At 39.2% G+C, this 23394-nt stretch overlaps 1 protein-coding gene across 2 annotated transcripts in view; it reads left to right on the forward strand.

Moving 5' to 3' along the window:
• Positions 1–14944, forward strand: part of LOC104591858 (alpha-mannosidase At3g26720-like) — a 29275-nt gene extending 14331 nt beyond the window's left edge. For both annotated transcript variants that reach the window (XM_088902972.1, XM_010250926.3), the window contains 8 exons: positions 600–665; positions 968–1080; positions 1242–1326; positions 1869–1979; positions 2082–2177; positions 2357–2404; positions 14389–14457; positions 14551–14944. In XM_088902972.1, the coding sequence (XP_088759098.1) occupies positions 600–665; positions 968–1080; positions 1242–1326; positions 1869–1979; positions 2082–2177; positions 2357–2404; positions 14389–14457; positions 14551–14778 (816 nt within the window). In that variant the 3' untranslated portion in view covers positions 14779–14944. The remainder of the gene's footprint in view (positions 1–599; positions 666–967; positions 1081–1241; positions 1327–1868; positions 1980–2081; positions 2178–2356; positions 2405–14388; positions 14458–14550) is intronic.
• Positions 14945–23394: the final 8450 nt, after the last annotated feature.

A 23394-nucleotide genomic window follows, 5' to 3' on the forward strand; every position in this document is an offset into this window, starting at 1 on the left:
GGGTGCTTAAGTATGCTTTGGTTATGAATTTCAAAAAGGATCCAGTGGATTGAAAACATTGGACTTTCCCATGCTCCAAACAACATGTCTGCTCTGCATTGAAGGGAGTTACAAAATATGCTATTTGTTTAGGTTCTAAGTATTGGGAATAATTAGATGGTTTAGAACTTTGATATTTGAAAAGAGTAGCCGCTCAAGATTGAACAGACACTCAAAAGGAGAAGAAAAAAATAAGAAAAGAAGAGGGAGAAAAGAGAGAGAGAGAGAGAGATTTTGATAAAAGAGGGGTTGATGTGTTTAAACAGCCGCCCTCCTCTTAAATCTATATACTAGTATCACACTTGTAAAAGGACTGAATTGCTTACATGGTAAGATAACATAAGATAACAAGATAAGATAAAGCTGAAAAAAGACTAATCCTAATCTTATAAAAGACTAGTCCTAATCTTATCATAAAGAACTAATCGTAATCATAACTTATTGCTGACATATGAACAGTGGGGACCACCTTAGTGGGGTCCACATTAGTGTTCTCTACAAAAAGTTAACTTCCATAAATTTATGTTTATATACCAATTTATTTATTTATTTATTTGCAGATTCGGGACTACAGAACAGATTGGGACCTGCAAGTGAACCAACCTGTTGCTGGAAATTATTACCCAGTATGTTTCCTTATTGAATCAGTTCATTTATTAAGCATAATAAAATGCTATTACTTGCTGCTTGCTCATACATATGAAATGTAGGTAAAAACTGTTTACTGTTTAAAGAAATAAAGATATAATGATCTTTCTAATTTATATCTTCATTTTTACCCATACGGCCATACCTATTTCTACTCGTCTTTTAAGCCCTTTTTCTGAACTAATCATAGAAATAATTTGGAAACCAAATCCATGATTTGATAATGTCTTTCTACTACATGTAACAGTTTTTTCTTTCCTTTTTTTTTCCTATTTTCCAGATTAACCTTGGAATTTACATACAAGATAACATGACTGAGCTCTCAGTTTTGGTAGATAGATCAGTGGGTGGATCCAGCATAGTGGATGGAGAAATAGAGTTGATGCTTCATAGGTTTGTTCTTCCCTTTGCAAGTTTAATTTTCTTCATCAGCTGTGATTTTCAAATTTCTGTGTTCCATGTTTATCCATAAAGGTCACGATACTTAGCTTGGTTTGCACACCATAACTTATCAAATTTCTAATTTAGTTTTATCTTGTTTAATTGTATTATAGGAGGTTGCTTCATGATGATTCTAGAGGTGTTGCAGAGTCACTAGATGAAAAAATTTGTCTCCTAGATGAATGCAGAGGACTAGTGGTAAATCCATCCTTCCCTACTCTTCACAAAGCACATTGTTGCCCTTTGTCATCTTTGCTTAAATTAATTTCAAATGGACTAGTCTGAATTTGATGTTTTTATTTACTTCTCTGGTGGATTATCGTACTGTAAGTTAGTAACTTTCAAAAAAAGATGTTGTTTTCCTGTAAAACGACCATGAATTAGTACCCTAAATTACACAAGTGACATCTTTATCATTTTCAGCAAGTAGTTCAATTTCCACAACCATATATTTATAATCTATGGTAGTCCATGTATGCTTTTTAGAACTATTATTGTGAAAGCATATCCTATTAAAGAAGAAATGCTACGAGCATCTTTTCTTATCCTCTTCTTTTTTTTTTCTTTCTTTTGCTAACATAGGCCATGTTTCAATCCTTGATATTGTAATCCATGATTAACTACCTGAACTGTAACAACTATTCTTGTTAACAATAACTACTTTACATAACAACCCTCTCCAATATAGAGAATATGCAGTAGTTGCCTCTTATTGAAGTCAGTAATTTATTATTTAACAGATCCAAGGAAATTATTATCTGAGAATTGATCCTTTGGGAGAGGGTGCTAAATGGCGTCGTTCAGCTGGACAAGAGATATATTCCCCGTTTCTTTTAGCATTCACAGAGCAGGTTAAATAAATACAGTAAAGTATACTGGTTTTTGTTTTTGGGTTATGAATTTGTGACACACAGGTCATTTATTCGTTCTTTTTTTTTTTTTTTTTTGTTCAGGATGGAGATAACTGGATAGGTTCTCATCCATCAAGTTTTTCAGGGATGGATCCCTCTTATACTTTACCTGATAATGTTGCAATGATAACTCTCCAGGTATTAATGTCATTCTATGTAAAAAAGAAAAACAAAACAGTTATTATCTTCATTCATGAAAAGTTAAAAATGACAAAAAAAAAACAAAAATGCTAATCAGAAAGCACTTGAAAGTAGTTTCAGACATTTTATTGGCATGCATTTCTAATTTAAAATTTTTGCTTTCATGAACTCTGCAGGAGATTGAAAGTGGAAAGGTTCTTCTTCGGTTGGCACATCTATATGAGGTCTTAGCTTTTCTCTTTGCTGTGTTAACTATTAGGAACTCTGTTATTGTATGAGTGGATCTCACTTAAATGTGGCTAAATTGTTGACCATTCCACATTTTATTCAAAGGTTTCACCCTGAAACAATTACAGCATTTTTGTGATGGTTCTGATTTGACCATTATGACAGTCACTCAGATACAACAACCTTCTAGAATACACTTCTATTGCACATGAAGGGATGACTTTACATGCTCTTTCAATGTGTGATTGTGTGGTACAGCAGTAAAACTTCAAGGCAGCAGATCAAAATCTGGATTCAACCTCAAAGTAGTAACTGAAGGATAAACTAGATGACAGAAGATTGGAAGATAAAAGGGCTGAAGGCTGCTTTTCTGTTTGCCAGAGGAGTTAGCAAAAGAGAAATCCCCATTCCTAAGAGAAGATATCCAATAGTGCCTCAATGATTGAAACTCGGTGTATACCAGATCCTACTAAAAAATAGATTGTCTTCACCCACTACTAATTTCAACTGCCAACCAATATGAAAAATAACTATTTCCAGACTAGATGGAGATACCCTGAAAACCTACATAACATTCCTTAGGATTCAAATGACTGTTTAAAATAAAATTACAATGACTAGTAACTCTTGAAAATACAACAGATTCAATAAGACAATTTAACATGGACGTTACTCTTGAAAATACCACAGACCTCGTATGGCATACAACTCTTCCCACATCTCATTCCTCTCTCTATACGAGTTTGGCCCATAGACATTGGTTAAAACCCAGGTGAAGCCATCCCCCACATTCCTAACCTTTAAGGACACAGGAAATCTTCCTATTAGCTCCTCCACTGATTCTACAGCATCCTCCCTCCATAAGGTTACTAGACCTCCAGAGGCTCCATAGGACGGCGCTGAAGTCCAACAAACTCCTCTTGATCTCCATACACTTCTGATCCATCTTCTATCCAATTCTGCCAGCTTGGTTTCCTGCATCAAGACTATGCCCGGTTTCTCTCTCCTCAACAATTTTTTAATTGCCCTTCTCTTTCTTTCACTTCCCAAGCCTCTCACATTCCAGCTAATGATCTTCATCAAGCACTTTTTCAAAAAAAACCCTTCTCAAAAACTCCACCTTACAGCAAAGTCTTTCTTCTTTCCCCTCTCCCACTAAATTCAATATCACCCTCAATATCTGAAATCAATCTCCACTTCAGATCTCTTTTTCTTTTTTCTCTTATTGTTACCCTTAGTCTTCCTCATTAAGGCACTAGTTTCATTTATCTCCCCCCCCCAGATTAGAGCTCCTGTAATAGTCCTTTTCTTGAAAAGTTGTTACTCTCTCCCTTTGATCTAATTTCTCCTCCCTCTCTTTATACTCCTCCAACAACACGCAGATTCTCTCCCAAATTCTCTCTAGTTCCTCCTTCTGTCCCTCTTTCACTGCCATCTCACCTTCTCTCTGTTCACACTCAGAGATGCCAGTCTCTCTTCTCACCCCCCCCCCCCATTGGAACTTCTGCTCGGGATGCTGGTGTATCTGTTTAGTTATTTGACAAACATTACCATCAACAAATTTCAATACAAGGGAAATTGAAAATTTCCCAATCTGAAATGAAATCAAGCTACAAACTGTCAGGTCCCACATGCTCAGTAACCCCCCTGCACTTCCAACAGCTGACTTTGACCTCCACCTAACCTCCCCCTTCCCCCAGATACTCCTAACAACTGCAGCCTCCACACTCTCCAATTTAGTTTCTTGAATCGGAACCACATTTGAACCTGATTTTTTCAGAGAATCACAAACTACCAACCTCCTTCTTCCTGACCCCAAACCCCTAACATTCCAAGAAAGCACCTTGAACTCCATAACAAAACCACAAAATCTGACAGATGGCACTTGAGCCTTTCTCCCCCCCCCCAAACTCCCCTCACTGCTACCCACTCTATCATTAAGACTCCAAGTCAACCACAACAGTTCTCTACGTCGTTTAGATTCATTACCCCCTTCCTTTACTGCAGCTTTTCCCCTAGCCAAGCGCACTCTTTGCTCAACCCCTTCCAAGTACTTGATTGTCTCCTCTTCCAAACCTTCTAGCGAGATCCCCAGAAAATTACCCAAACCCAACAACTTATAAGAGACCCAAGAAGAATCAGAACCATTTACCGGATGCTCCCCTACCAGATTCGACTGAGCTATTAATATATTACTGCTCTCCTGAAGCTGCCCATCCGATATAACTCCCCTAGCTGATTCACAGAGCTTACTACCTTCCCCCTGTAACCCCACACCCTCTTGTTCATCTCCATCAGCTATATACCTTGAGATTCTGCGGCCACCATCACAATTGAGTCAACCTCCATCAGCTCCTCTTCCTCTCTCTGCACCACTAACTGTTTGGACTTTTGTCGCAACTCACCTTCCAAAGCAGCCGTTTGGGAGGACGAAGACTTCACAATCGCCAAGCCAAGGTCCAAGCCTCCCCCCCCCACCCTTCTCTCTATTGGAAGCAAGCACCCAACAATCCTGAGAGTCCCGAATAGCCCCTGACTCCACACCCTGCTGACAACCCCCAGCCGGAGAGTTAAAAACCAGACTCTGATGGGCCCCTCTATCCAATGGGGAATTAAATTCTTTAAGACCATTGGGCCCAGGCCCAACTTCCGGATTAGAGCGAAGTAAAACCGACTGGGCTGGGTACAGAACTCCTGGCCCAAAAACTACATTCGAGCTGTCATGGGCCAACTGAGGCCCGAGAAGGGGGGGCTAGTACACCCCATACTGATTCGCTGACGCACGGCCCTCACTAGGTTCCAGCTGGATCTCAGCAAGACACTCCTTGATTAAACTTTTAATGGTTTAGACTCCCAAGACCTGCTTGCTGCCCCCCAAATTTAAATTTCGAACCTCCTTAACACTAGATTCCTGGGAATGCCCATTTGGACCCTTCAATGTCGCCATAATCAGACGGTTCAAAGGAGACCCCACCTCTGCATCTTCTTCATCACCGGCCATCGGAGAAGAGCCTCGCAACCTAGACTTTTTGCTTCGCACTCCTTCAGAAGAAACGGGAAGAACACTCTCGCGTGAATCTTCCAGGACTAGTATAGCTTGAAACACCCTTTTCTTCTTTCTGAACATCGCAAGACCGCTCTTCTCCAACTCTCCACCTTCGAACCGACGGCAGCAGCATCTCTTGCCAGATCTGAACTATAAAAAACCACTTCTACCTTGTGCGGAATTTCCTTCCCCCTACGAATTCTCATCCTAACCCACTCGTAGGTTGCAATCTCCATCGGGGAATCGTCTGTCTCTATGAAGCCCCCACATGCATCCTCGATAGCCCTAATAACACTAGGGCACCGGAGGAGAAGAGGAAGACCAAAAATCCTAATCCAGCTCAACTCCATGTCCTCCCCAACTGTGAAAGGATCAGGGTAATAGCAACCTGCACTCGCCCCCCACCAGTCCAACAACAGGGGGTTCCTTCCCATCTGCCAAGGACCTTGCCTTAACACCCATTCCACACCTGCTCGCGACTGACAGATGAAGAGGAAGAGTCCATCCGCCATTTTCTTCACTTTCACCCCCCCCTCCACTTCCCTTCAGAATTTGTTTACCCACATCTCTACCTCCCTAATCTCCTCCCCACCAGGCAGTTCCTCAAGAAATCCCTTCTTGCATTCACCCCCTGAGGATCCGTAACTACCACCCTCTTACCTTCAATCCACTTCACCTCCGAAGACCCAAACACAGGCCAAACCCCCGCAGTCACCGCTTCACTGTAAGAAAGGTTGAGCCTTGCCCTCCCTTCCTTCCCCACTCTAAGATACCGGTTGAAAGCTTCCCACCTTCGTTTACCTCCCCCTGGCCTCCTGAAAGACACATTACGCTCCATCTAAACTTCAGACAAAACGACCTTTACCGGAGATGAGAGGCTTCATCTAGCAGTGAATAATTTAGATACCAAAATTATGCTATTCTATTTCCTATAACTCTTATAATTCCTTCACTGTATACTTCTTAGAGTAGGAATTATTCAACAACATTTTTCATCAGCAATTATTTGGTAACTGTTAGTGTAGGGGTATTTCTGTCTTCATACTTATGTTGATGTTGCTGATCCGTAATATTATATTAGAACTAGTGTCCCTCACTTAAATAAGGGCACATGTGTCTTTTCCATTATATTAATAATATAAAAACATGTCTAACCGAATGGGAGAGTGACTTTTCCCTAATTCAAACCAAACTTTTCTTCTCTTTTTCTCCTCCTTTCTCTCTCTCTTTCTTCCCTCTTTCTTCCTCTTTCTTCTTGGATGTTATCAGACTAATAAAACTCAAAGGCAGGCCGAATTATAACATGGTATCAGAGCACAACTAAGCAACTCGGATCTGCCCAGATTTCTGTTCTCTACGCACTCAATCTAGGGTTTTCCCTTGATTTCTCTGCCATCGATTGGAGATAAGGGAAAGGGCTGAAAAGGAGTGGTTGCCCTCTTCCCATGGAGGTTTCTATGCCTCCAGTTGTGTCTTGTGTGGTCGGTTGCTGTGGTTTCTAAGAAGCCCTCCCCTAATTGATGAAGAGAAGAGGGCTGATTCGTGTGGTGCAGTGGGTGTCTTGTGTGGACTGATTTTCTTCTCGTGTGGTTTGTCTTTCAAGTGATGAGGTAAGAGATTTCTATGCATATTTTCTGTTATGAATCAAATAGGAATTATGTTTCAGATCATATGATGGAATTTTAGACTGTAGTGTGCTAGGGTTTATGCTGTTTTTTGTGTGATTCGAAGGAGTGGTGCTCATATAGTGGTGAGATTTCAGGTAGTCGTAGGGTAGGGTTTGTGGTGTAAAGAGTGCAATCTTTAGCAATAACAAGTGTTGAAATCAATGTGATCAGTGTGATCAAACAGTGTGCAGTGTGCCGAATTCAGTGATAACAGAATTCAGCAATGGGAGATAACAGTGATAGCAAATCTAATGTGATGATACCTACTGACTACCTGAATGTTCAAATGACCTCCATTAAACTGAATTGAGAGAATTATGTACCTTGGGCTAAATCTATAGAAGTTTTTCTGAAGGCAAAGAAGAAGGTGAAACACATAAGGGAGGAGAAACCCTCCACTGATTCTCACGAGTATGAAGACTGGAAACAAGAGGATGCACAGATTATCATGTTGTTATGGAATAGTATGGAACCCAAGATTAGTGTAAATTTCATGTTTCTTGACACTGCCAAAGATGTGTGAGACCATGCTAAGAAGTTATATTATGGTCAAGACAATACAACCAGAGTATATCAGCTGTATCAGGAATACTTTAATCTGCAACAGGGCAATCAGAGTCTTGAGGAGTACTATGCTAGTATAAGAAACATCCGTAATGAGTTGAATGTTTATCACTCCCTCACTTCTAATGTCAAAATTCAGCAACAACAGAGAGAACAGCTTGGCGTGACTCGATTTTTGGTGGGGCTGAAATCTGAGTATGAACCAGTACGGGCTCAGATACTAGGAGGGTTAGCTCTCCTTTCTTTAGAAGAGGTGTTTGTATGACTTTGGAGGACTTCTATTGGATCTACTGAGAACTCTAATTTCTCAAATAGATCAGCCTTTGCAGTGTCAAGGGGCCGTGGTGTTAGAGGTGGAGCTCGAGGAGCTCAGTCTGGCCGTGGTGGTAGCAGTGGTCCGGTATATGGCCGGAGTGGTGGTGGTGGACCCACATATAACCGTGGTGGTGGTCGTACTAGAGGTAGAGATTCGGGGGGAGCCCGTGGTAGAAGACGTGGCTCAGGTCCGAGGAGGTGTACTCATTATGGTATGGATGGACATACCATTAATTATTGCTATGACTTGCATGGTCCACCCTCAACCTGGGCCAATCATGCCATGACTAGTGACACCAGTTCCAATTTCAGACAGGAGAATCGTTCAGCTGATTAGATGCCTCCTACATCCACAGATGGTTCCGGGAAGGAGATGGTGAATGTTCCCCATGATGAGTATGAGAGGTTTGTCTAATCCCTGGATTATTGACTCTAGAGCCTCCGATCACATGACTGGAACTCTAGGTGTGTTTTCTTCCCTCTCTCATTGCTCAACATCACAATCTGTTACCTTTGCTAATGGTTCCACATCCTCCATTTGTAGTGTTGGTAATGTTGACCTGGACCTTGTATCCCTATCCTCAGTTTTGTATGTCCCTAAATTTTCATTTAACCTTATGTCTATTAGTAAGCTAACCAAGTCACTTAATTGTTCCATTACCTTTTACCCTTCTATGTATGTTTTTCAGGATCTCAAGACGGGGATGAAGATTGGTGGAGGGCATGAAGCTGGTGGATTGTATTATCTTGACAGTGGTGGAAGAACATCAACAGCTCTCCAGTCGTCCCCCTCTCCTCTCCAGTGGCACTGTCGATTTGGTCATCCTTCGCTGAAAGTTTTGAAATCTTTGTTTCCTTCGTTGAGTCAACTTTTTGTTTTAAATTGTGAGTCGTGTTAGTTTGGGAAACACCATCGTGTTCCCTTTAGTTCTAGGGTTGATAACCGTGTGTCGAGTCATTTTTCTTTGATTCACTCAGATGTTTGGGGTCCTTGTAAAGTGATGTCATACAATGGATATAGATATTTTGTCATTTTTGTTGATGATTTTTCAAGGATGACGTGGCTCTATTTAATGAAAGAAAGAAGTGAATTGTTTACCATCTTTCAAAAATTTTATGCTGAAATTTGCAATCAATTTGGTGTTCACATTAAAATTTTTCGTTCTGATAATGGTCGTGAATATTTATCTTCACCATTTCAAGAATACTTGGACCAACATGGCATTATACATCAGACCTCATGTACCTACACCCCACAACAAAATGGGGTGGCTGAGAGAAAGAATCGTCATCTCTTGGAAACAGCACAATCCCTCATGCATCACATGAATGTTCCCAAACCCTTTTGGAGTGATGCGGTGCTTACTTCTTGCTTCTTGATTAATCGGATGCCCACGTCTATCCTTGATGGTCATTCCCCATTCACTACCTTGTTGTTAGACAGTGTATGCCCTTAGCTCCAATCAGAATGATGTGCATTATGACATTTATTGTAAATGAATAAAGTACATATTTAATTCATGTTATTGTGGTGTGTTTCTGTGTAATACCCTTAAACTGGACACATATGAGACTCGTGTTAGTTTAAAATGTTCACAGTTGTTGGATCGATCTGGGGAAATCTATCCTGTTAAGGCTGACACTGATGTGCCTCCAAGTTGGTTGGGGTGGCTTTTCTCAGCTGCCAGGGTGAGACCCGAGGTACATGCGGTGTAGGTTTACTTGAAACCCTGAATCGAACCAGAATTCCAGTATTGCCCTGGACCTTGGTGATTAGTGGGCAAAACTGGAATGTTACACCTGACCCCTAGACTCGATTATGATACTGCACTAGGTGTCGGATTGGGTTGTCTTTGATATGCTAATCAGTGAGATCCTTAGAGGGGGTCAAAACCTGGGTATGTTGGGACAGTCCGAGAATTCATCTGAGTGGGTAATCATAGTGATAGGATCAGCCCCTTTGTCGGACAAAGGTAATGATCGGGGATGCTCTCTCTCTGATGGATACCAAAGCTATTAGCAGCCGATTTCAATCGTTGAAAGTTGTTTTTGCAAAATATATTTATATAAAGATATACATATATATTACGGTTTCAAAATGTTTGCAAAAGGTTTTAATTCCCGGGATCCATGTGAGTAGAGAGTGCAGCATTGTTCCTTGCAGCCGAGGGAGAGATCTTCTCTTGTCGGGCAGTGTTTGATCATTATGGGCTGAGAGGTTAAGTGTAAGACCATTGAGGGTAATACCTAATGGGCTAATCTTGCATCTACCCACAGTCCCTGGGTTTTTATAAGGTGGCTTGGCCCAGGGACCACTTAGTGTAAGTGTTGGGCCCATTAAGAGCCCATGGTGATGGGCTCAAGGGTTCATTGCCCATAACAGTGAATTCGGCCAGGCCTTGTAACAGAGGCTAGGTTGAACCCATGTGGCTGATGTGTAGATCAATGTTTGGGTCTCACGCCATACAAGGAAACCCAACTGGGCAGTAGTCTGGAAGATTAGTGAGCACATAGACTTAATGGGCCTAAAGCCCAATTCAAACTGGTCTAATTTGATTTGTTAAAGAAGGGGGCGGATCTGGGATTTGGATCAGCAGATAGGATAGGGAGTTATCCCTATCCACTCAGAGAGTCCAGATCCAAATATAGATTTGGATTTGGAAACTCCTAATAAGATTAGGAGGGGCTGATCTAATCTACAGATAAGATAAGGGCTTATCCTTATCTCTTAAAGAGAAGTCTTGATCCAAATACATATTTGGATTAGGAAACTCCTAATGAGATTAGGAGCTCTCTTTAAGGCTATAAAAGGAGGAGGAGGGCGAACCCCCATTCATCTCATCACAACAGATCTCATATCACAGAAAGAGAGAAGACAGCTACAGTAAGACTGCGCCATCTTCTGCTCTTGCGTCCTCCTGCTGCCGCCATTGCCAGTTCGATCTCCACTGTAGGAGTGATCAAGAAGAGTTCTTGAAAGCAGTTTTTGGAGAAAAATTGATCTGAAGTTGTGCTCACATACCCTCCATCGAATTCTTGCTGAAGGATTCAGTTCTTGTGAAGAACCTGTTGATTCTGCTCCACCCTACACTGTGTCATATTCAGTGGAAGCAGTCTTTGGAGTTTTCCTTGGGCGTGAACACCTTCGTTGGGAGTTACTGCTACTCCGTATCAGGTATATCCCTCTCCTACCTTTTGGTTTCAGATCTAGTTCGGTTTAGGTTCAAAATTGATCATTGAAAATGCACCTTCGTTGGGAGTTACTGCTACTCCGTATCAGGTATATCCCTCTCCTACCTTTTGGTTTCAGATCTAGTTCGGTTTAGATTCAAGATTGATCCTTGAAAATGCAGATTTTCTAAAGCAAAGAATGTGATTCCCACATGGGAGAGAGAGAAATTTTTTGAAATTTCGCCCTACCTACCTGTAGGGTTCGGCTATCCATATGATGGTTCTCTCATCCCTTCATTTGTTTCCCACCTTGTCTCATCTTCCTCTTTCTCCCTAGGTATTTGGGTGTGTCTGCTTCGTCCATAATCTAGGCCCCGAGAATGACAAGTTAGATGCACGATCCCTTAAATGCATCTTCCTTGGCTATTCTCGGACTCATAAAAGGTATAAGTGTTACCATCCTAGTTCTCGACGTTCCTTTGTGTGTGCTGATGTTACCTTCTTTGAGTCTACTCCGTTTTTCTTGGGATCCGGTGATGCTTCTTCCTCATCACCTCCCCCTCTTCCACTTCCAGTTGTCGATTCTGTTCCCCTTGTTCTAGCCGTGACCAAGTCCTTGCCTCCAGTGCCACCACCTGTTGAATGCCCACCTATCCGTCAAGTGTATACACATCACCCACATGTATCGGCTGCTACTCCTCCGGCTCCATCACCATCGACAGATCCAGCAATTGTCTCCACACCAGCCCCGAACCCAGTATTTGATCTTGATCTTCCCATTGCCTTGCGGAAAGGTAAACACACTTGCACCCTTCATCCTATTTCTAATCATGTTTCACTCATTCACCTTTCCGCCTCCCATCGTCAGTTTATCTCTTTGTTATCCTCAATTGTTGTTCCTAAGAATGTCCAAGAAGCCCTTGCCTCTCCAGGGTGGTGTCGTGCAATGGAAGAAGAGCTCTCAGCTCTACTTCATAATCATACTTGAGACCTCACCGCTCTTCCTCCTGGGAAGCAGACTGTCGGTTGTAAGTGGGTTTATACTGTTAAGTATTTGCCTGATGGTAGTGTTGAGCACCTGAAAGCTCGATTGGTTGCAAAAGGGTACTCCCAAACCTATGGTATTGACTACACAGAGACCTTCTCCCCAGTTGCTAAGATAGGGTCGGTCCATGTTGTGATCTCTCTTGCAACTATGTATGATTGGCCCCTATATCAGCTTGATATCAAGAATGCCTTTTTGCATGGTGATTTGCTCGAGGAGGTCTACATGGAGCAATCACCAAGGTTTGTTGCTCAGGGGGAGGATGGTTAGGTATGCAGACTAAAGAAGGCTATATATGGGCTTAAACAATCTTCTCGAGCATGGTTTGGCAGGTTCAGTGAGGTGGTAAAGAAGTTTGGTATGAAACAGTGCCAAGTTGATCATTCCGTCTTCAGTCATGACTCTCCGGCAGGAAAAATACTATTGGTGGTGTATGTAGATGATATTGTTATTATCGGGAATGATAAAATGGGCATTGACAGGTTGAAGACTTTTCTACAGGAACATTTTCAAACGAAGGACCTTGATAAATAAAAATATTTCTTGGGGATAGAAGTAGCAAGGTCTAAGTACGGTATTAATTTGTGTCGGAGGAAATATGTGCTTGATCTGCTAGAGGAAACAGGTTTGTTAGGTGCTAAACCAGCTGAAACACCTATGGAAACAAATACTAAGTTGAGCAGTGATATGGGTGAAGTGTTTGAAGACCCTGGCAGATACTGACGACTTGTAGGTAAACTAAACTACCTAACCATTACTCGGCCAGATATTTCATTTGCGGTTAGTGTGGTAAGTCAGTTCATACAGAAACCTCTGGTTCCTCATTGGAATGCGGTTCTAAGAATTGTGAGGTATTTAAAAGGGGCCCATGGTCGTGGTTTGATATACAAAAGTGGTGGAACACTTGAAATAGAAGGGTATACCGATGCAGTTTCTACCACAGGTTATTGCACTTTTCTGGGGGGTAATCTGGTGACATGGAAAAGTAAGAAGCAGACAGTCGTGGAAAGAAGCAGTGCAGAGGCAGAATATAGAGCTATGGCACATACTGCTTGTGAATTAGTGTGGCTAAGGAACCTTCTACAGGAAATAGGATACAACATTAATACTCCAATGAAGCTCTATTGTGACAATCAGACTGCAGTTCATATTTCTTCTAATCTGGTGTTTCATGAAAGAACCAAGCACATAGAGGTTGACTGTCACTTTGTGAGAGAGAAGGTGCTGAATGGAGTGATAGAAACTGCATACATTAATACAAGAAACCAGTGGGCAGACTTATTTACAAAAGGGTTGAGTCGGGGAAGAGTGGACTACATATGTAACAAGCTGGGATTATATGATATATACTCACCAGCTTGAGGGGGAGTGTTAGTGTAGGGGTATTTCTGTCTTTATACTTATGTTGAGGTTGCTGATCTGTAATATTATATTAGAACTAGTGTCCCATTCGGCCAGACATGTTTTTATATTATTAATATAATGGAAAAGACACATGTGCCCTTATTTAAGTGAGAGTGATATATACTCACCAGCTTGAGGGGGAGTGTTAGTGTAGGGGTATTTCTGTCTTTATACTTATGTTGAGGTTGCTGATCTGTAATATTATATTAGAACTAGTGTCCCTCACTTAAATAAGGGCACATGTGTCTTTTCCATTATATTAATAATATAAAAACATGTTTGGCCGAATGGGAGAGTGACTTTTCCCTAATTCGAACCAGACTTTTCTTCTCTCTTTTTCTCCTCCTTTCTCTCTCTCTTTCTTCCCTCTTTCTTCCTCTTTCTTCTTGGCTGTTATCAGACTAACAGAACTCAAAGGCAGGCCGAATTATAACAGTAACTTTGAAACTTTGATTACAAAATAATTGCAGGGCATTCCAAGTTTTAACTGATGGAACTTCGTAGTAGGAACATGATATTGATTGCTAAAACAGGATAACTTTGTGAACCCAAGAATCATGAACAATTGATGAACTGCACATAAAGTCAAATAAATATTTGATTGATTAAGGTGTTTTCAGTGTGTTGACTTGATAGAGTCGGATGCAACTGTTTTACAATCACTATGGCAGTTTATTCATCCTAGTTTTCAGAATTGTGGTTTTGGGCCGTTGGCTTCAATGGCCATGTTCTAAATGTGTTCACTATTGGTTCTTCTGAATTTGCAAGATTGGAGAGGACAAGGACCTTTCAGTAATGGCTACTGTCGATCTTAAAAAGCTATTCCCTGATAAAAAGGTGGAAACAGTTGGATGCATACCACTCTGTACTGCTCTTTTCATAATTAAATATGTTTGTGTTAACATTGTTTTACTGTTTCATTCACTACAGATCAGCAAAGTAACAGAGATGAACTTATCTGCCAATCAAGAAAGAGCAGAAATGGAGAAGAAGAGACTGGTTTGGAAAGTAGAAGATGGTCCCAAGCAGGAGCCCAAGGTGCTGAGAGGAGAACCTATTGATCCTGTAAAGCTAGTGATGCAGCTTGGACCAATGGAAATCCGTACCTTCATTGTTGATTTTGATCAAAACTTTTTATCCCAAATGCATGATCTCTGAAATGTAAGAAAAGCCACGTTGCTTTCTTCCTAGATCCAGAAAGCAATTTCCATGTGTGCCCAAATGTCTTTCAGGCTTCTTTGCAGTTGTATGCAATTCCATCTCTATTTTGTAGCTGAATTGACTTGTTAACTTATCCCATCTTATGGAACCTTCAATAGCAAAATTCATGCGAGTGGGTCTAGAGCTTGGAATTACCGACTCATAAGCAAGTAAGCAACTGCTAATCATATTGGCCAATCACGATATACCATACCAGCTCCATGCATCTGGGTCTGACATGTCAGACAGATGTAGCATATCATGAATGGTCCAATTACATCCGGTTCCCCCCTGAGGAGAACTGGGACACGCTTCCCAATACACAAAACAAGAAAAGTAAAAGAAGAGAAAGATTGAGCTTTGTTCTTTTTCCATTTGAGAAAAGTCTTCCCAAACGAAGCCTAAGAACAAACAATGCAGGGAATCGTAAATTTTGTGCTCACATGGTATTACACTATTACGGTATCAGCGGCTATGGCTTTTACAAGTTGCCACTTGGACGTTTGGGAGGGCCTCAGCTTTCACTGAGCTGCGTTGACCGAACCCTGTTGAAGAAGCCACTGAAATTAGCTTATTGAAAAGTTGATTTATTAGTTAAAGCGTATGTTGGGTTTGGCTTCCCGGGTTTTTCACTGGACATAGCTGCTGCTTTCCATGTGAGGTCCACCTTGTAAAGCTAGAAACAACCCTCCCAAAAAGACACTTTTTCTCCGGATCCATGTAGGTGATTCCATTTATCACCGCCTATATGCCTATTTGAAAAAAAAAAAAACAGTAAAAAACTGGCATGCATTGTAAATTGCATCCCTCCTGTTGCATGAAACGTTCATGCATCGACGAATCATTGCCCCCAATGGCTATATGATGCGGTGTTTACGTGTATCCTAGTTGTCAATGGACAAACGGTGTAAAGTGTGCATATACATGAAAAATGGTGATGAAAATCATCTCACCAAACAGCATTAGTGTTATTTACTGCCTATGTGGCAGAAACACTATCAAATATACGAAGGTGTTTATTTGTAAAAACGGGTTTAGCAAGCATATGCTTTTTTTTTTGTGAAAATCGGTTCCAAAAAACACTCACGCTTCTAAACACCATCTAAGTGTGTCCTGTGCAATGAAGTTGGTTAAGTGCTAGGGGTGAGAGGCAAAAAGTTCAATGTCTTTCGGCTAACAATGCAGAATGCCGAGCAGTTAATAACTTCATTTAGCCGTACGTAGAAATTAGAATGGGTGTTAGATTCTAGTCACACTAAACTTTGGGTGAAATAAGGTTCTCTCAAACAGCCTTTGTAATCTAGAATCCTATGGTGAATCCTTTTGAGTTGGAAGATCCAAGTTACTTCGGCTCTCTGGCTGGAATTTGTCACACGTTCCCCGATCTTTGAAGGTGCTCATGATACAACTCGTAGGGCTTCCTTCCCAAAGATCCTGCCGGGGGACCATTTTCATTTGTGGCTTTCTACTTTGCTATTCTCTAGCTATGATGTATCTTCCTTAGTTCTTGAATAAATTTCATTTATTACCAAATAAAGAAAAAAAAGCAAGGACTTTTTGCAAAAAAAAAAAAAAAGACCAAGTTTGGTCAATTGACAATTTCAGTTATGTTTTAGAAATAATAGCAAATTGAGTGAGTGGGAGAAATCATGAAGTTTTTAGGACAAAATTACCTTTTTGTTAAAAACATAATCCATTGAATCCAAAAGGCATTCATGTTTCGTTCGGCTTCTCCAAGTTCGAATTCGACTCCATCCATTCAAACTATGGCTGGCTGGAGGCATCAACCCCAAACATCCAAATGACTTCATATTGGGAAGCATCGACTCGATCGATTCAAACTGTAGCTGGCTGAGATGCATCGACTTCATCCATTCAAATACTCCAGGTTGGGAAGTGTCAACTCCATCTGGCTGGGAAGCATCAACTCCATCGATTCAAACTACGAATGGCTGGGAAGCATCGACTCCATCTTCAAAGCAAGCATACTAGAGGAAAGTGGTGAATGATAATGCTAGATTGGCTAAAACAGCATTACAATTGAGTAAAACTCATGGTGTTTATCTCTATGATTAATACCCAAACTACATATCTACTTATATGATCAACAAACAATAACATATTTTGTGCCTAGACTATCTGGTATGGAGCTACTTGGGTGGTGTTTAACAGATTTAGGCACCATCTGGCATGGGGAAGACCGGATGGTTTATTACAGAGTTGGAAACCATCCGACATCACACAAACCGGATAGTGTTTTATAGAGTTGGAAACCATCTGGCATTACATAGACTGGATAGTGCTTTATAGAGTTTGAAACCATTCGACATTATGACCGGATGGTTTATTGCAATTTTGAATTTTCAATTGTAGCATTTACAATTTTAAATTTCAGCCCCTCATGTGATAAAATAGCATTTACACCCTCAAAATCGTCTAAAACCCAACATTCCATAAGATAGTATATGATTCTCACAAGTGTATAAACCATCCGGCATTACACAGACTGGATGGTTTATTGCAATTGTAACTTTCAGCCCCTCGAGTGATGAAATAGTATTTACACCCTCAAAACCATCTAAAGCCCAACATTCCATAAGGTAGTATATGATTCTCACAAGTGTATAAACGATTCGCATGGAGAAGACTATATGGTTTATTATAGAGTTGGAAACCATCCGGCATTACATAAACCGGATTATTGTTTGCTTTTAAAACATAATTTTTTTGAATGCTTTTTGAAACATAAATATAGTTGCAAACATCTATCCCTCCGCATCATAGTTACACTATCAAAATCACTTAGAACCCACTAAACCTTTTTGTTTTGTATGATTCTTATATGTTTATAGAATTAAAAACCATCCAACACTAAACAGATCGGATAATTGTTTGCAATTTTGATACATAAGTTACAGTTTTAAACATCTATCCCCTTGCAGGTAGTTACACCATCAAAGCCATTTAAAACTCAATGAACCTCTTGGTTCTATATAATTCTCATATTTATAGACGTAGAAACCCAAATTGCATAATACATCTATTGGGCAGGTGCCATTCCACGATGTTAAAGCACACAAGCCATGTTTTGTGCACGGCCATAAATATCTGCCTTTATTGGGATTTCTTTAGCATTCAAATCATCATATGGTTGCCATTTATATAATTCAAGTTCTAAAGTCCTATGTATATTAACTCATTTTATAAGATATTATATGCTGATATTTTGGTCAAACGAAATTGTAGCTTCTTTGAAGAAAAGGGCTTTATGTATATTTAAATAGGAAATAAATCAGAAGTGATAATATTCTTGGTTAATTGTAGTCTTTTAAATTTAGGTGTTGGCTATTGTGAATGTTAGCAAGGGTTTGAATGGATTAGCATGCCATGCCCATGACCGTTCCCAACAACTTAGGCTATTAGCTTTCAACAACCAAAGTTTTCTCCTTTTAGGCATTTCATCATATAGGTGGGAGTTTAACTTTCTATAGCACTAAAAATTAGTAACTACAAATGGAACTAGTTATCCATCAACCAAAAGAACGAAGAATCATGAAACAAGGTACTAGAAATCAAAAGAAACCAATGTTAATTGCTTTAATTGATCATGGATTGTTGGCAACCATTCATTTCCAACTTTCTATTGACTTCAAAGTCTTGTTTATTTTACTTACATTGTGCAAATACTCAAGTAAATCATCATTTACTTACATTTTGAGATGAAGGGATTTCTTTCATCATTTAAACAAAAGAATACACAATCAAAATTTGACCAATGAATCACATCAAAGAAACAACAAAGTATTTGTATTACTTAAACAACAAAGAAAAAAATAAATTATGTAAAATCTCCCCATGCCAACTAAAAAGAGTTGGAGAAACAAGAAACAAGAAAAGAAATAAAGGGAATGGGACCCCAAATCGATGTTAGAAGAAAAAACCCCTTCATGCTAACTGTGAAATTTGCAAGAAGACAAACAATCAAATAGTAATTTTGAACTTGAACTTGGAGAATGGGACCCCAAATTACTCAAACTCGAACTTGGACGAAGAATGGGATCCCAAATTGCCTGAACTTGAACTTTGACGAAGAATGGGACCCCAAATCACTCGAACTCGAACTAGGAGGGATATTGCTTAGAAGATGGAGTCTTCTCAACCAGCCATAGTTTGAATCGATCGAGTTGATGCTTCCCAACCAGATGGAATCGATGCTTTCCAATCTGAAGTCATTTGAATAGATGGAGTCGATGCTTCTAACTAGCTGCAATTTGAATGGATAGAGTCGAACTCAAACTTGGAGATGCTTACAGCTAGTCGTAGTTTGAATGGATGGAGTCGAACGAACGAAACATGAATGCTTTGGATTCAGTGGATTATGTTTTTAACAAAAGGGTATTTTTGTCATAAAAACTTCATGTTTCCTCCCGCTCACTCAATTTGCTATTATTTTTAAAACGTAATTGAAATTGTCAATTGACCAAAACTTGGATAATTTTTTTGCAAAAAGTCAAAAAAACAATAAGGTAAAGTTTTAAACAATCTATTTTCTATATCATCATCATCGTCATTTGTATTTGCATTTTATATATTATTATAAAGTAGATACTTGGCTTGATTTTGATGGAGATGATAAAAAAAAATAAATTCAATAATAACTTAAATATTTACCATTATTCCACAATACCCTTACACTAGTTAATTGGTTTTGGTACAAGCCATAAATTTAAATGGGTAAATTGATGAAACCTCCGTGGAGTTTGATAATTGTAATCATGTCCCTTGAACTTTTTGATATAGTTGCAAGTAGACCCCATTTGTTAGAATATTCTAAACAAATGAATAAAAATATCCAAAATACCAATGCAATTACTATTGTGGCTGGTTTCTATGGAAAAAACAATACAAATTTTATAAACAACAACAACAAAAAAAAAAGAAACTTTAAAGTTGCAACTTCGCCTTTAAGGCTCAATTTGGAAATAGTACACATACAAATATGTACAGTGCAAATATATATAAAATAATACAAAATACAAGGTGTTGTACTCTATATATTCATATTTGTAATCCTTCCAAGCTAAGTGTAAATGATTGATATGAAGGGTAGATTTGGAAAACAAATCAAGTTCATAAAAAAATCAGAAGGGCTTAGGCTAGAGAATCATATGAGGAGAAAATATAGAAATCAAAAGTAACTGCATGGGTATTTTATACATTTTCATGCATAATTTATAGAAGATTATAATGAAGGGGTTCTACGTGCAAATATGTAAGGAATTTTAGGGAAGGTGATTACAGTTATCAAACTTCAGATAAGGTTTCAGCTACAACCAAAAACTTAGGGAATGCTTTAGTAATCCACCCAATTTAAATTTGACTAGAACTATTTAATTGCACAGCTATCTTTATGGTAAGGGTAAATTGGTGAAACCCCCCATGAAGTTTCTAGTTGTTGCCAAAACCTCTCCTAAAGTATGGTAATTGTATCCACATCCCTTGAACTTTCTGACATGGTTGCAAATATGCCCCTTTGGTAGAATCTTCTAACAACAAGCATGAAAATGTCTATAATATCCATGTAATGTTTGTTTTCCAAAATTTCTCTCCATATGAATCACTACCATAATCCCTTACGATATCTTTTTTGAAATTGATTTATTTTTCAAAATTGTCCATCACATCAATCACTTAAATGTGTGCAACTATAAATTATTTTTTTAGTTGTTCATAAAGTTTGTATTTTTTTCCATGGAAACCATCCTTCTTAATAGTAATTGCATGGATATTTTAAACATTTTCATGGCTATGTTAGAGGATTCTAACAAGGGGGTTTACTTGCAACTATATCAAAAAGTTAAGGGGAGGTGATTCCATTACCAAACTTCAAGGGAGGTTTAAGAAATTTACCCTTGTTGTAAATATGTTTTGATATCCTTCTCTATTGTGACAAATTGCATGTGAAGGGTAGCAGAATATTCTAAAAATTCTACCCATGCCTACCCACAAAACACTACTCCGTGCATTGGGAATGTCTCCCCATGCATAGTAACATTTAAGAGGACGAGATGTTCCCCATGTGTGGCTAGTTGTGATGTTATGTGGGTAGGAAATTTGGACTTGTGCAAGATTACACTAAAGTTCGGGGTGAGCATTTGGTTTATTCGGCCAAAAACTGGATTGAATAAACCAAAATTTTGAAAATAGAACCAAAACCAAATCATAGAAAAAACTGAAATAACCGAAACCAAAATTTTCAGTTTGGTTTTCATTTATTTCGGGAATTTTAATAATATATTATCTATTTTATATAGTGTATATTATAAAATATATATTATGAAATCAAATTTTATTTTATTATATATAAATACAAAATATGTAATATATTACATATTATATATAATAATAGAAAGTTTGATTAATTCAATTAATCAAATTTTAATTATAAAAACTAAAACCAAAACTCGAATTAATTTAACCCAAAACCCAAAAAATTGAACTGAAAATTTTGATTTGGAATCTTTGCATTATTGGTTTTAACCGAATAATGCTCACCCTAAGGCTCTGTTTGATTTGCTAGAAAGAGGTGGAAAAGATAGAATGTTCCTAAAATATTCCACTTTCCCATGTTTGTTTTGTGAGACACACGAAAATGGGATGGGAAAATAGGGAGACGTACTTTCTCAAAAACTGGGATTTGGGGTCGGACAAAAACAGTGCCATCCCGGTGAGAAAAATAAAGGGAAAGAGTATCAGGCTTGCTTTTTAAAAGAGTTTGTTGTCTGTCTTCTCCACCTCCTATGCCCAATAGCAACATCCAAGCTTCCGGTGACATTTTCAGATAGATGGTTGTCTTCACTTCCTATGCTGCAATCACAGTGGGGCTGGCTGCCATGGTTTCCGACAACCAATGCCAATGTTCGCTCTCTCTCTCTCTCTCTTCAGCGTTTGATTTCCTTCTACCATTTTACTTCGATCAAGATATAACCTATTTTTTCTTGAAAAAACAGAGCTCCTTTCTTCTCTTCAACTCTCCATCTCGTACTCTGTTATCTCCCCTGTCTACTACATGGATATTACTGTTCTCCTAATACAATGATTTCCACCAAATGTTTCCAAACATCACTATCGTTCCTTCGATTAAAATTGTGATTTTCATAAATTATTTCCAAATGCACTCAACTCATTCTGATAATTAATTATTTTCAGAATTTATCCAAGTATAGAACAAATAGATGCCCTTCAACTGTAACAGATACAATGTTCAAAGCCCAAAACCAATGAACGAATCCCAACTTTGGCAAGCCAGTAATGTTGAAGCCCAGCTTTAAATCTCCTCTAAACCTGACAAATTGCAATCACCCACCATATGTTCGACCAAATTCCCTGTCAAACACCTTCGCTTGGAACAGTCTCATCCAAGCCCATGTCACCAGTCGTGATCTCTATCATCTAATTTGGAGCCTATGGGCATTTGAAATCACTACAGGAAGAAAAAGAATTTATGAATCATGATACTATAGGACAAAGTGGGTTAAAGTGCCTTCTCACAAATGCCATTTCATGGATAGCAATGGTCCGTTGTTATGTGAAAAATTATGGATTCAATGAGTTTGAAACTTTTTAGAGGGACAACTGATTTTTGGAGCTAAATAGTTTTATTTTCAATTCTGATTTATGTCATGTTTTTTCTCAATAATTTTCTCATAAATCAAATGATGGAAAATGAAAACTTTACACTTTCTCATCCCATCTCATCCCATCCCACCCAAATCATCCCACAAAAGGCTCGGTTTGGTTTGTGGGATGGGGATGAGAAAAAAGGAATATTCATTTTTTTCTCTCATTTGTTTCAAGGGAAATAGGGAGATGGAATGAGAAAAAAGTGGGATGCAAGATTGCAAAATTGTGGAATTGGGGTCGCACCAAAACGTGTGACCCTGGTGGAAAAATTCGAGAAAACTCGAGTTTATTCATCTTCATCCTCCTGCCTTGCTGTTGTTGCGCCATCGTCGCCGTTGTTGGTAACCATCGTTGCTGCTGCACCAACGCCACTGTTGGTAACCACCGTTGTTGCTGGTAACTACCACCGCCGCTGGTGCACCACTGCCACTACTGGTAACCACTGCTATTGCTAACAAACATCGCTGTTGCTGGTAACTACTGTTGAAGATGTTTTCACCATGGTATAACCTAGATCAGAGGTTTTTTGCCATAGTAGAACTTAGATCTGGGTTTGCAAACACAAATCAGAGCTTCAAGGAGTTCGTTGTCTCTCCCTCCATGTTCCTTTTCTTTCTTCTCCCTCACCTTCTTTTCTCTTCTCCCTCGTAACAATGTTTTCCTATTATTTTCCTATATATAAAGCTAAACATGAAAAGATAATTTTTTACACTTTCTTATCCCATCCCATCTTCCCACAAACCAAACGGAGCCTAACTGAAGTTACGAAAAGAGTCGAGAGTGCAAACTTGGAGTTTATTTCGTCATTTTGTTTTACTCTGCAGGGCAGTTTAGTCATTTAAGAGCACCTATTTATTCAGAAATTGGATTTATTATAAAAAATAAAGAAAT

The sequence above is a fragment of the Nelumbo nucifera genome, chromosome 4 (genome assembly GCF_055504915.1).
Source record: "Nelumbo nucifera cultivar China Antique chromosome 4, China Antique-T2T, whole genome shotgun sequence".
Lineage (NCBI taxonomy): Eukaryota > Viridiplantae > Streptophyta > Magnoliopsida > Proteales > Nelumbonaceae > Nelumbo > Nelumbo nucifera.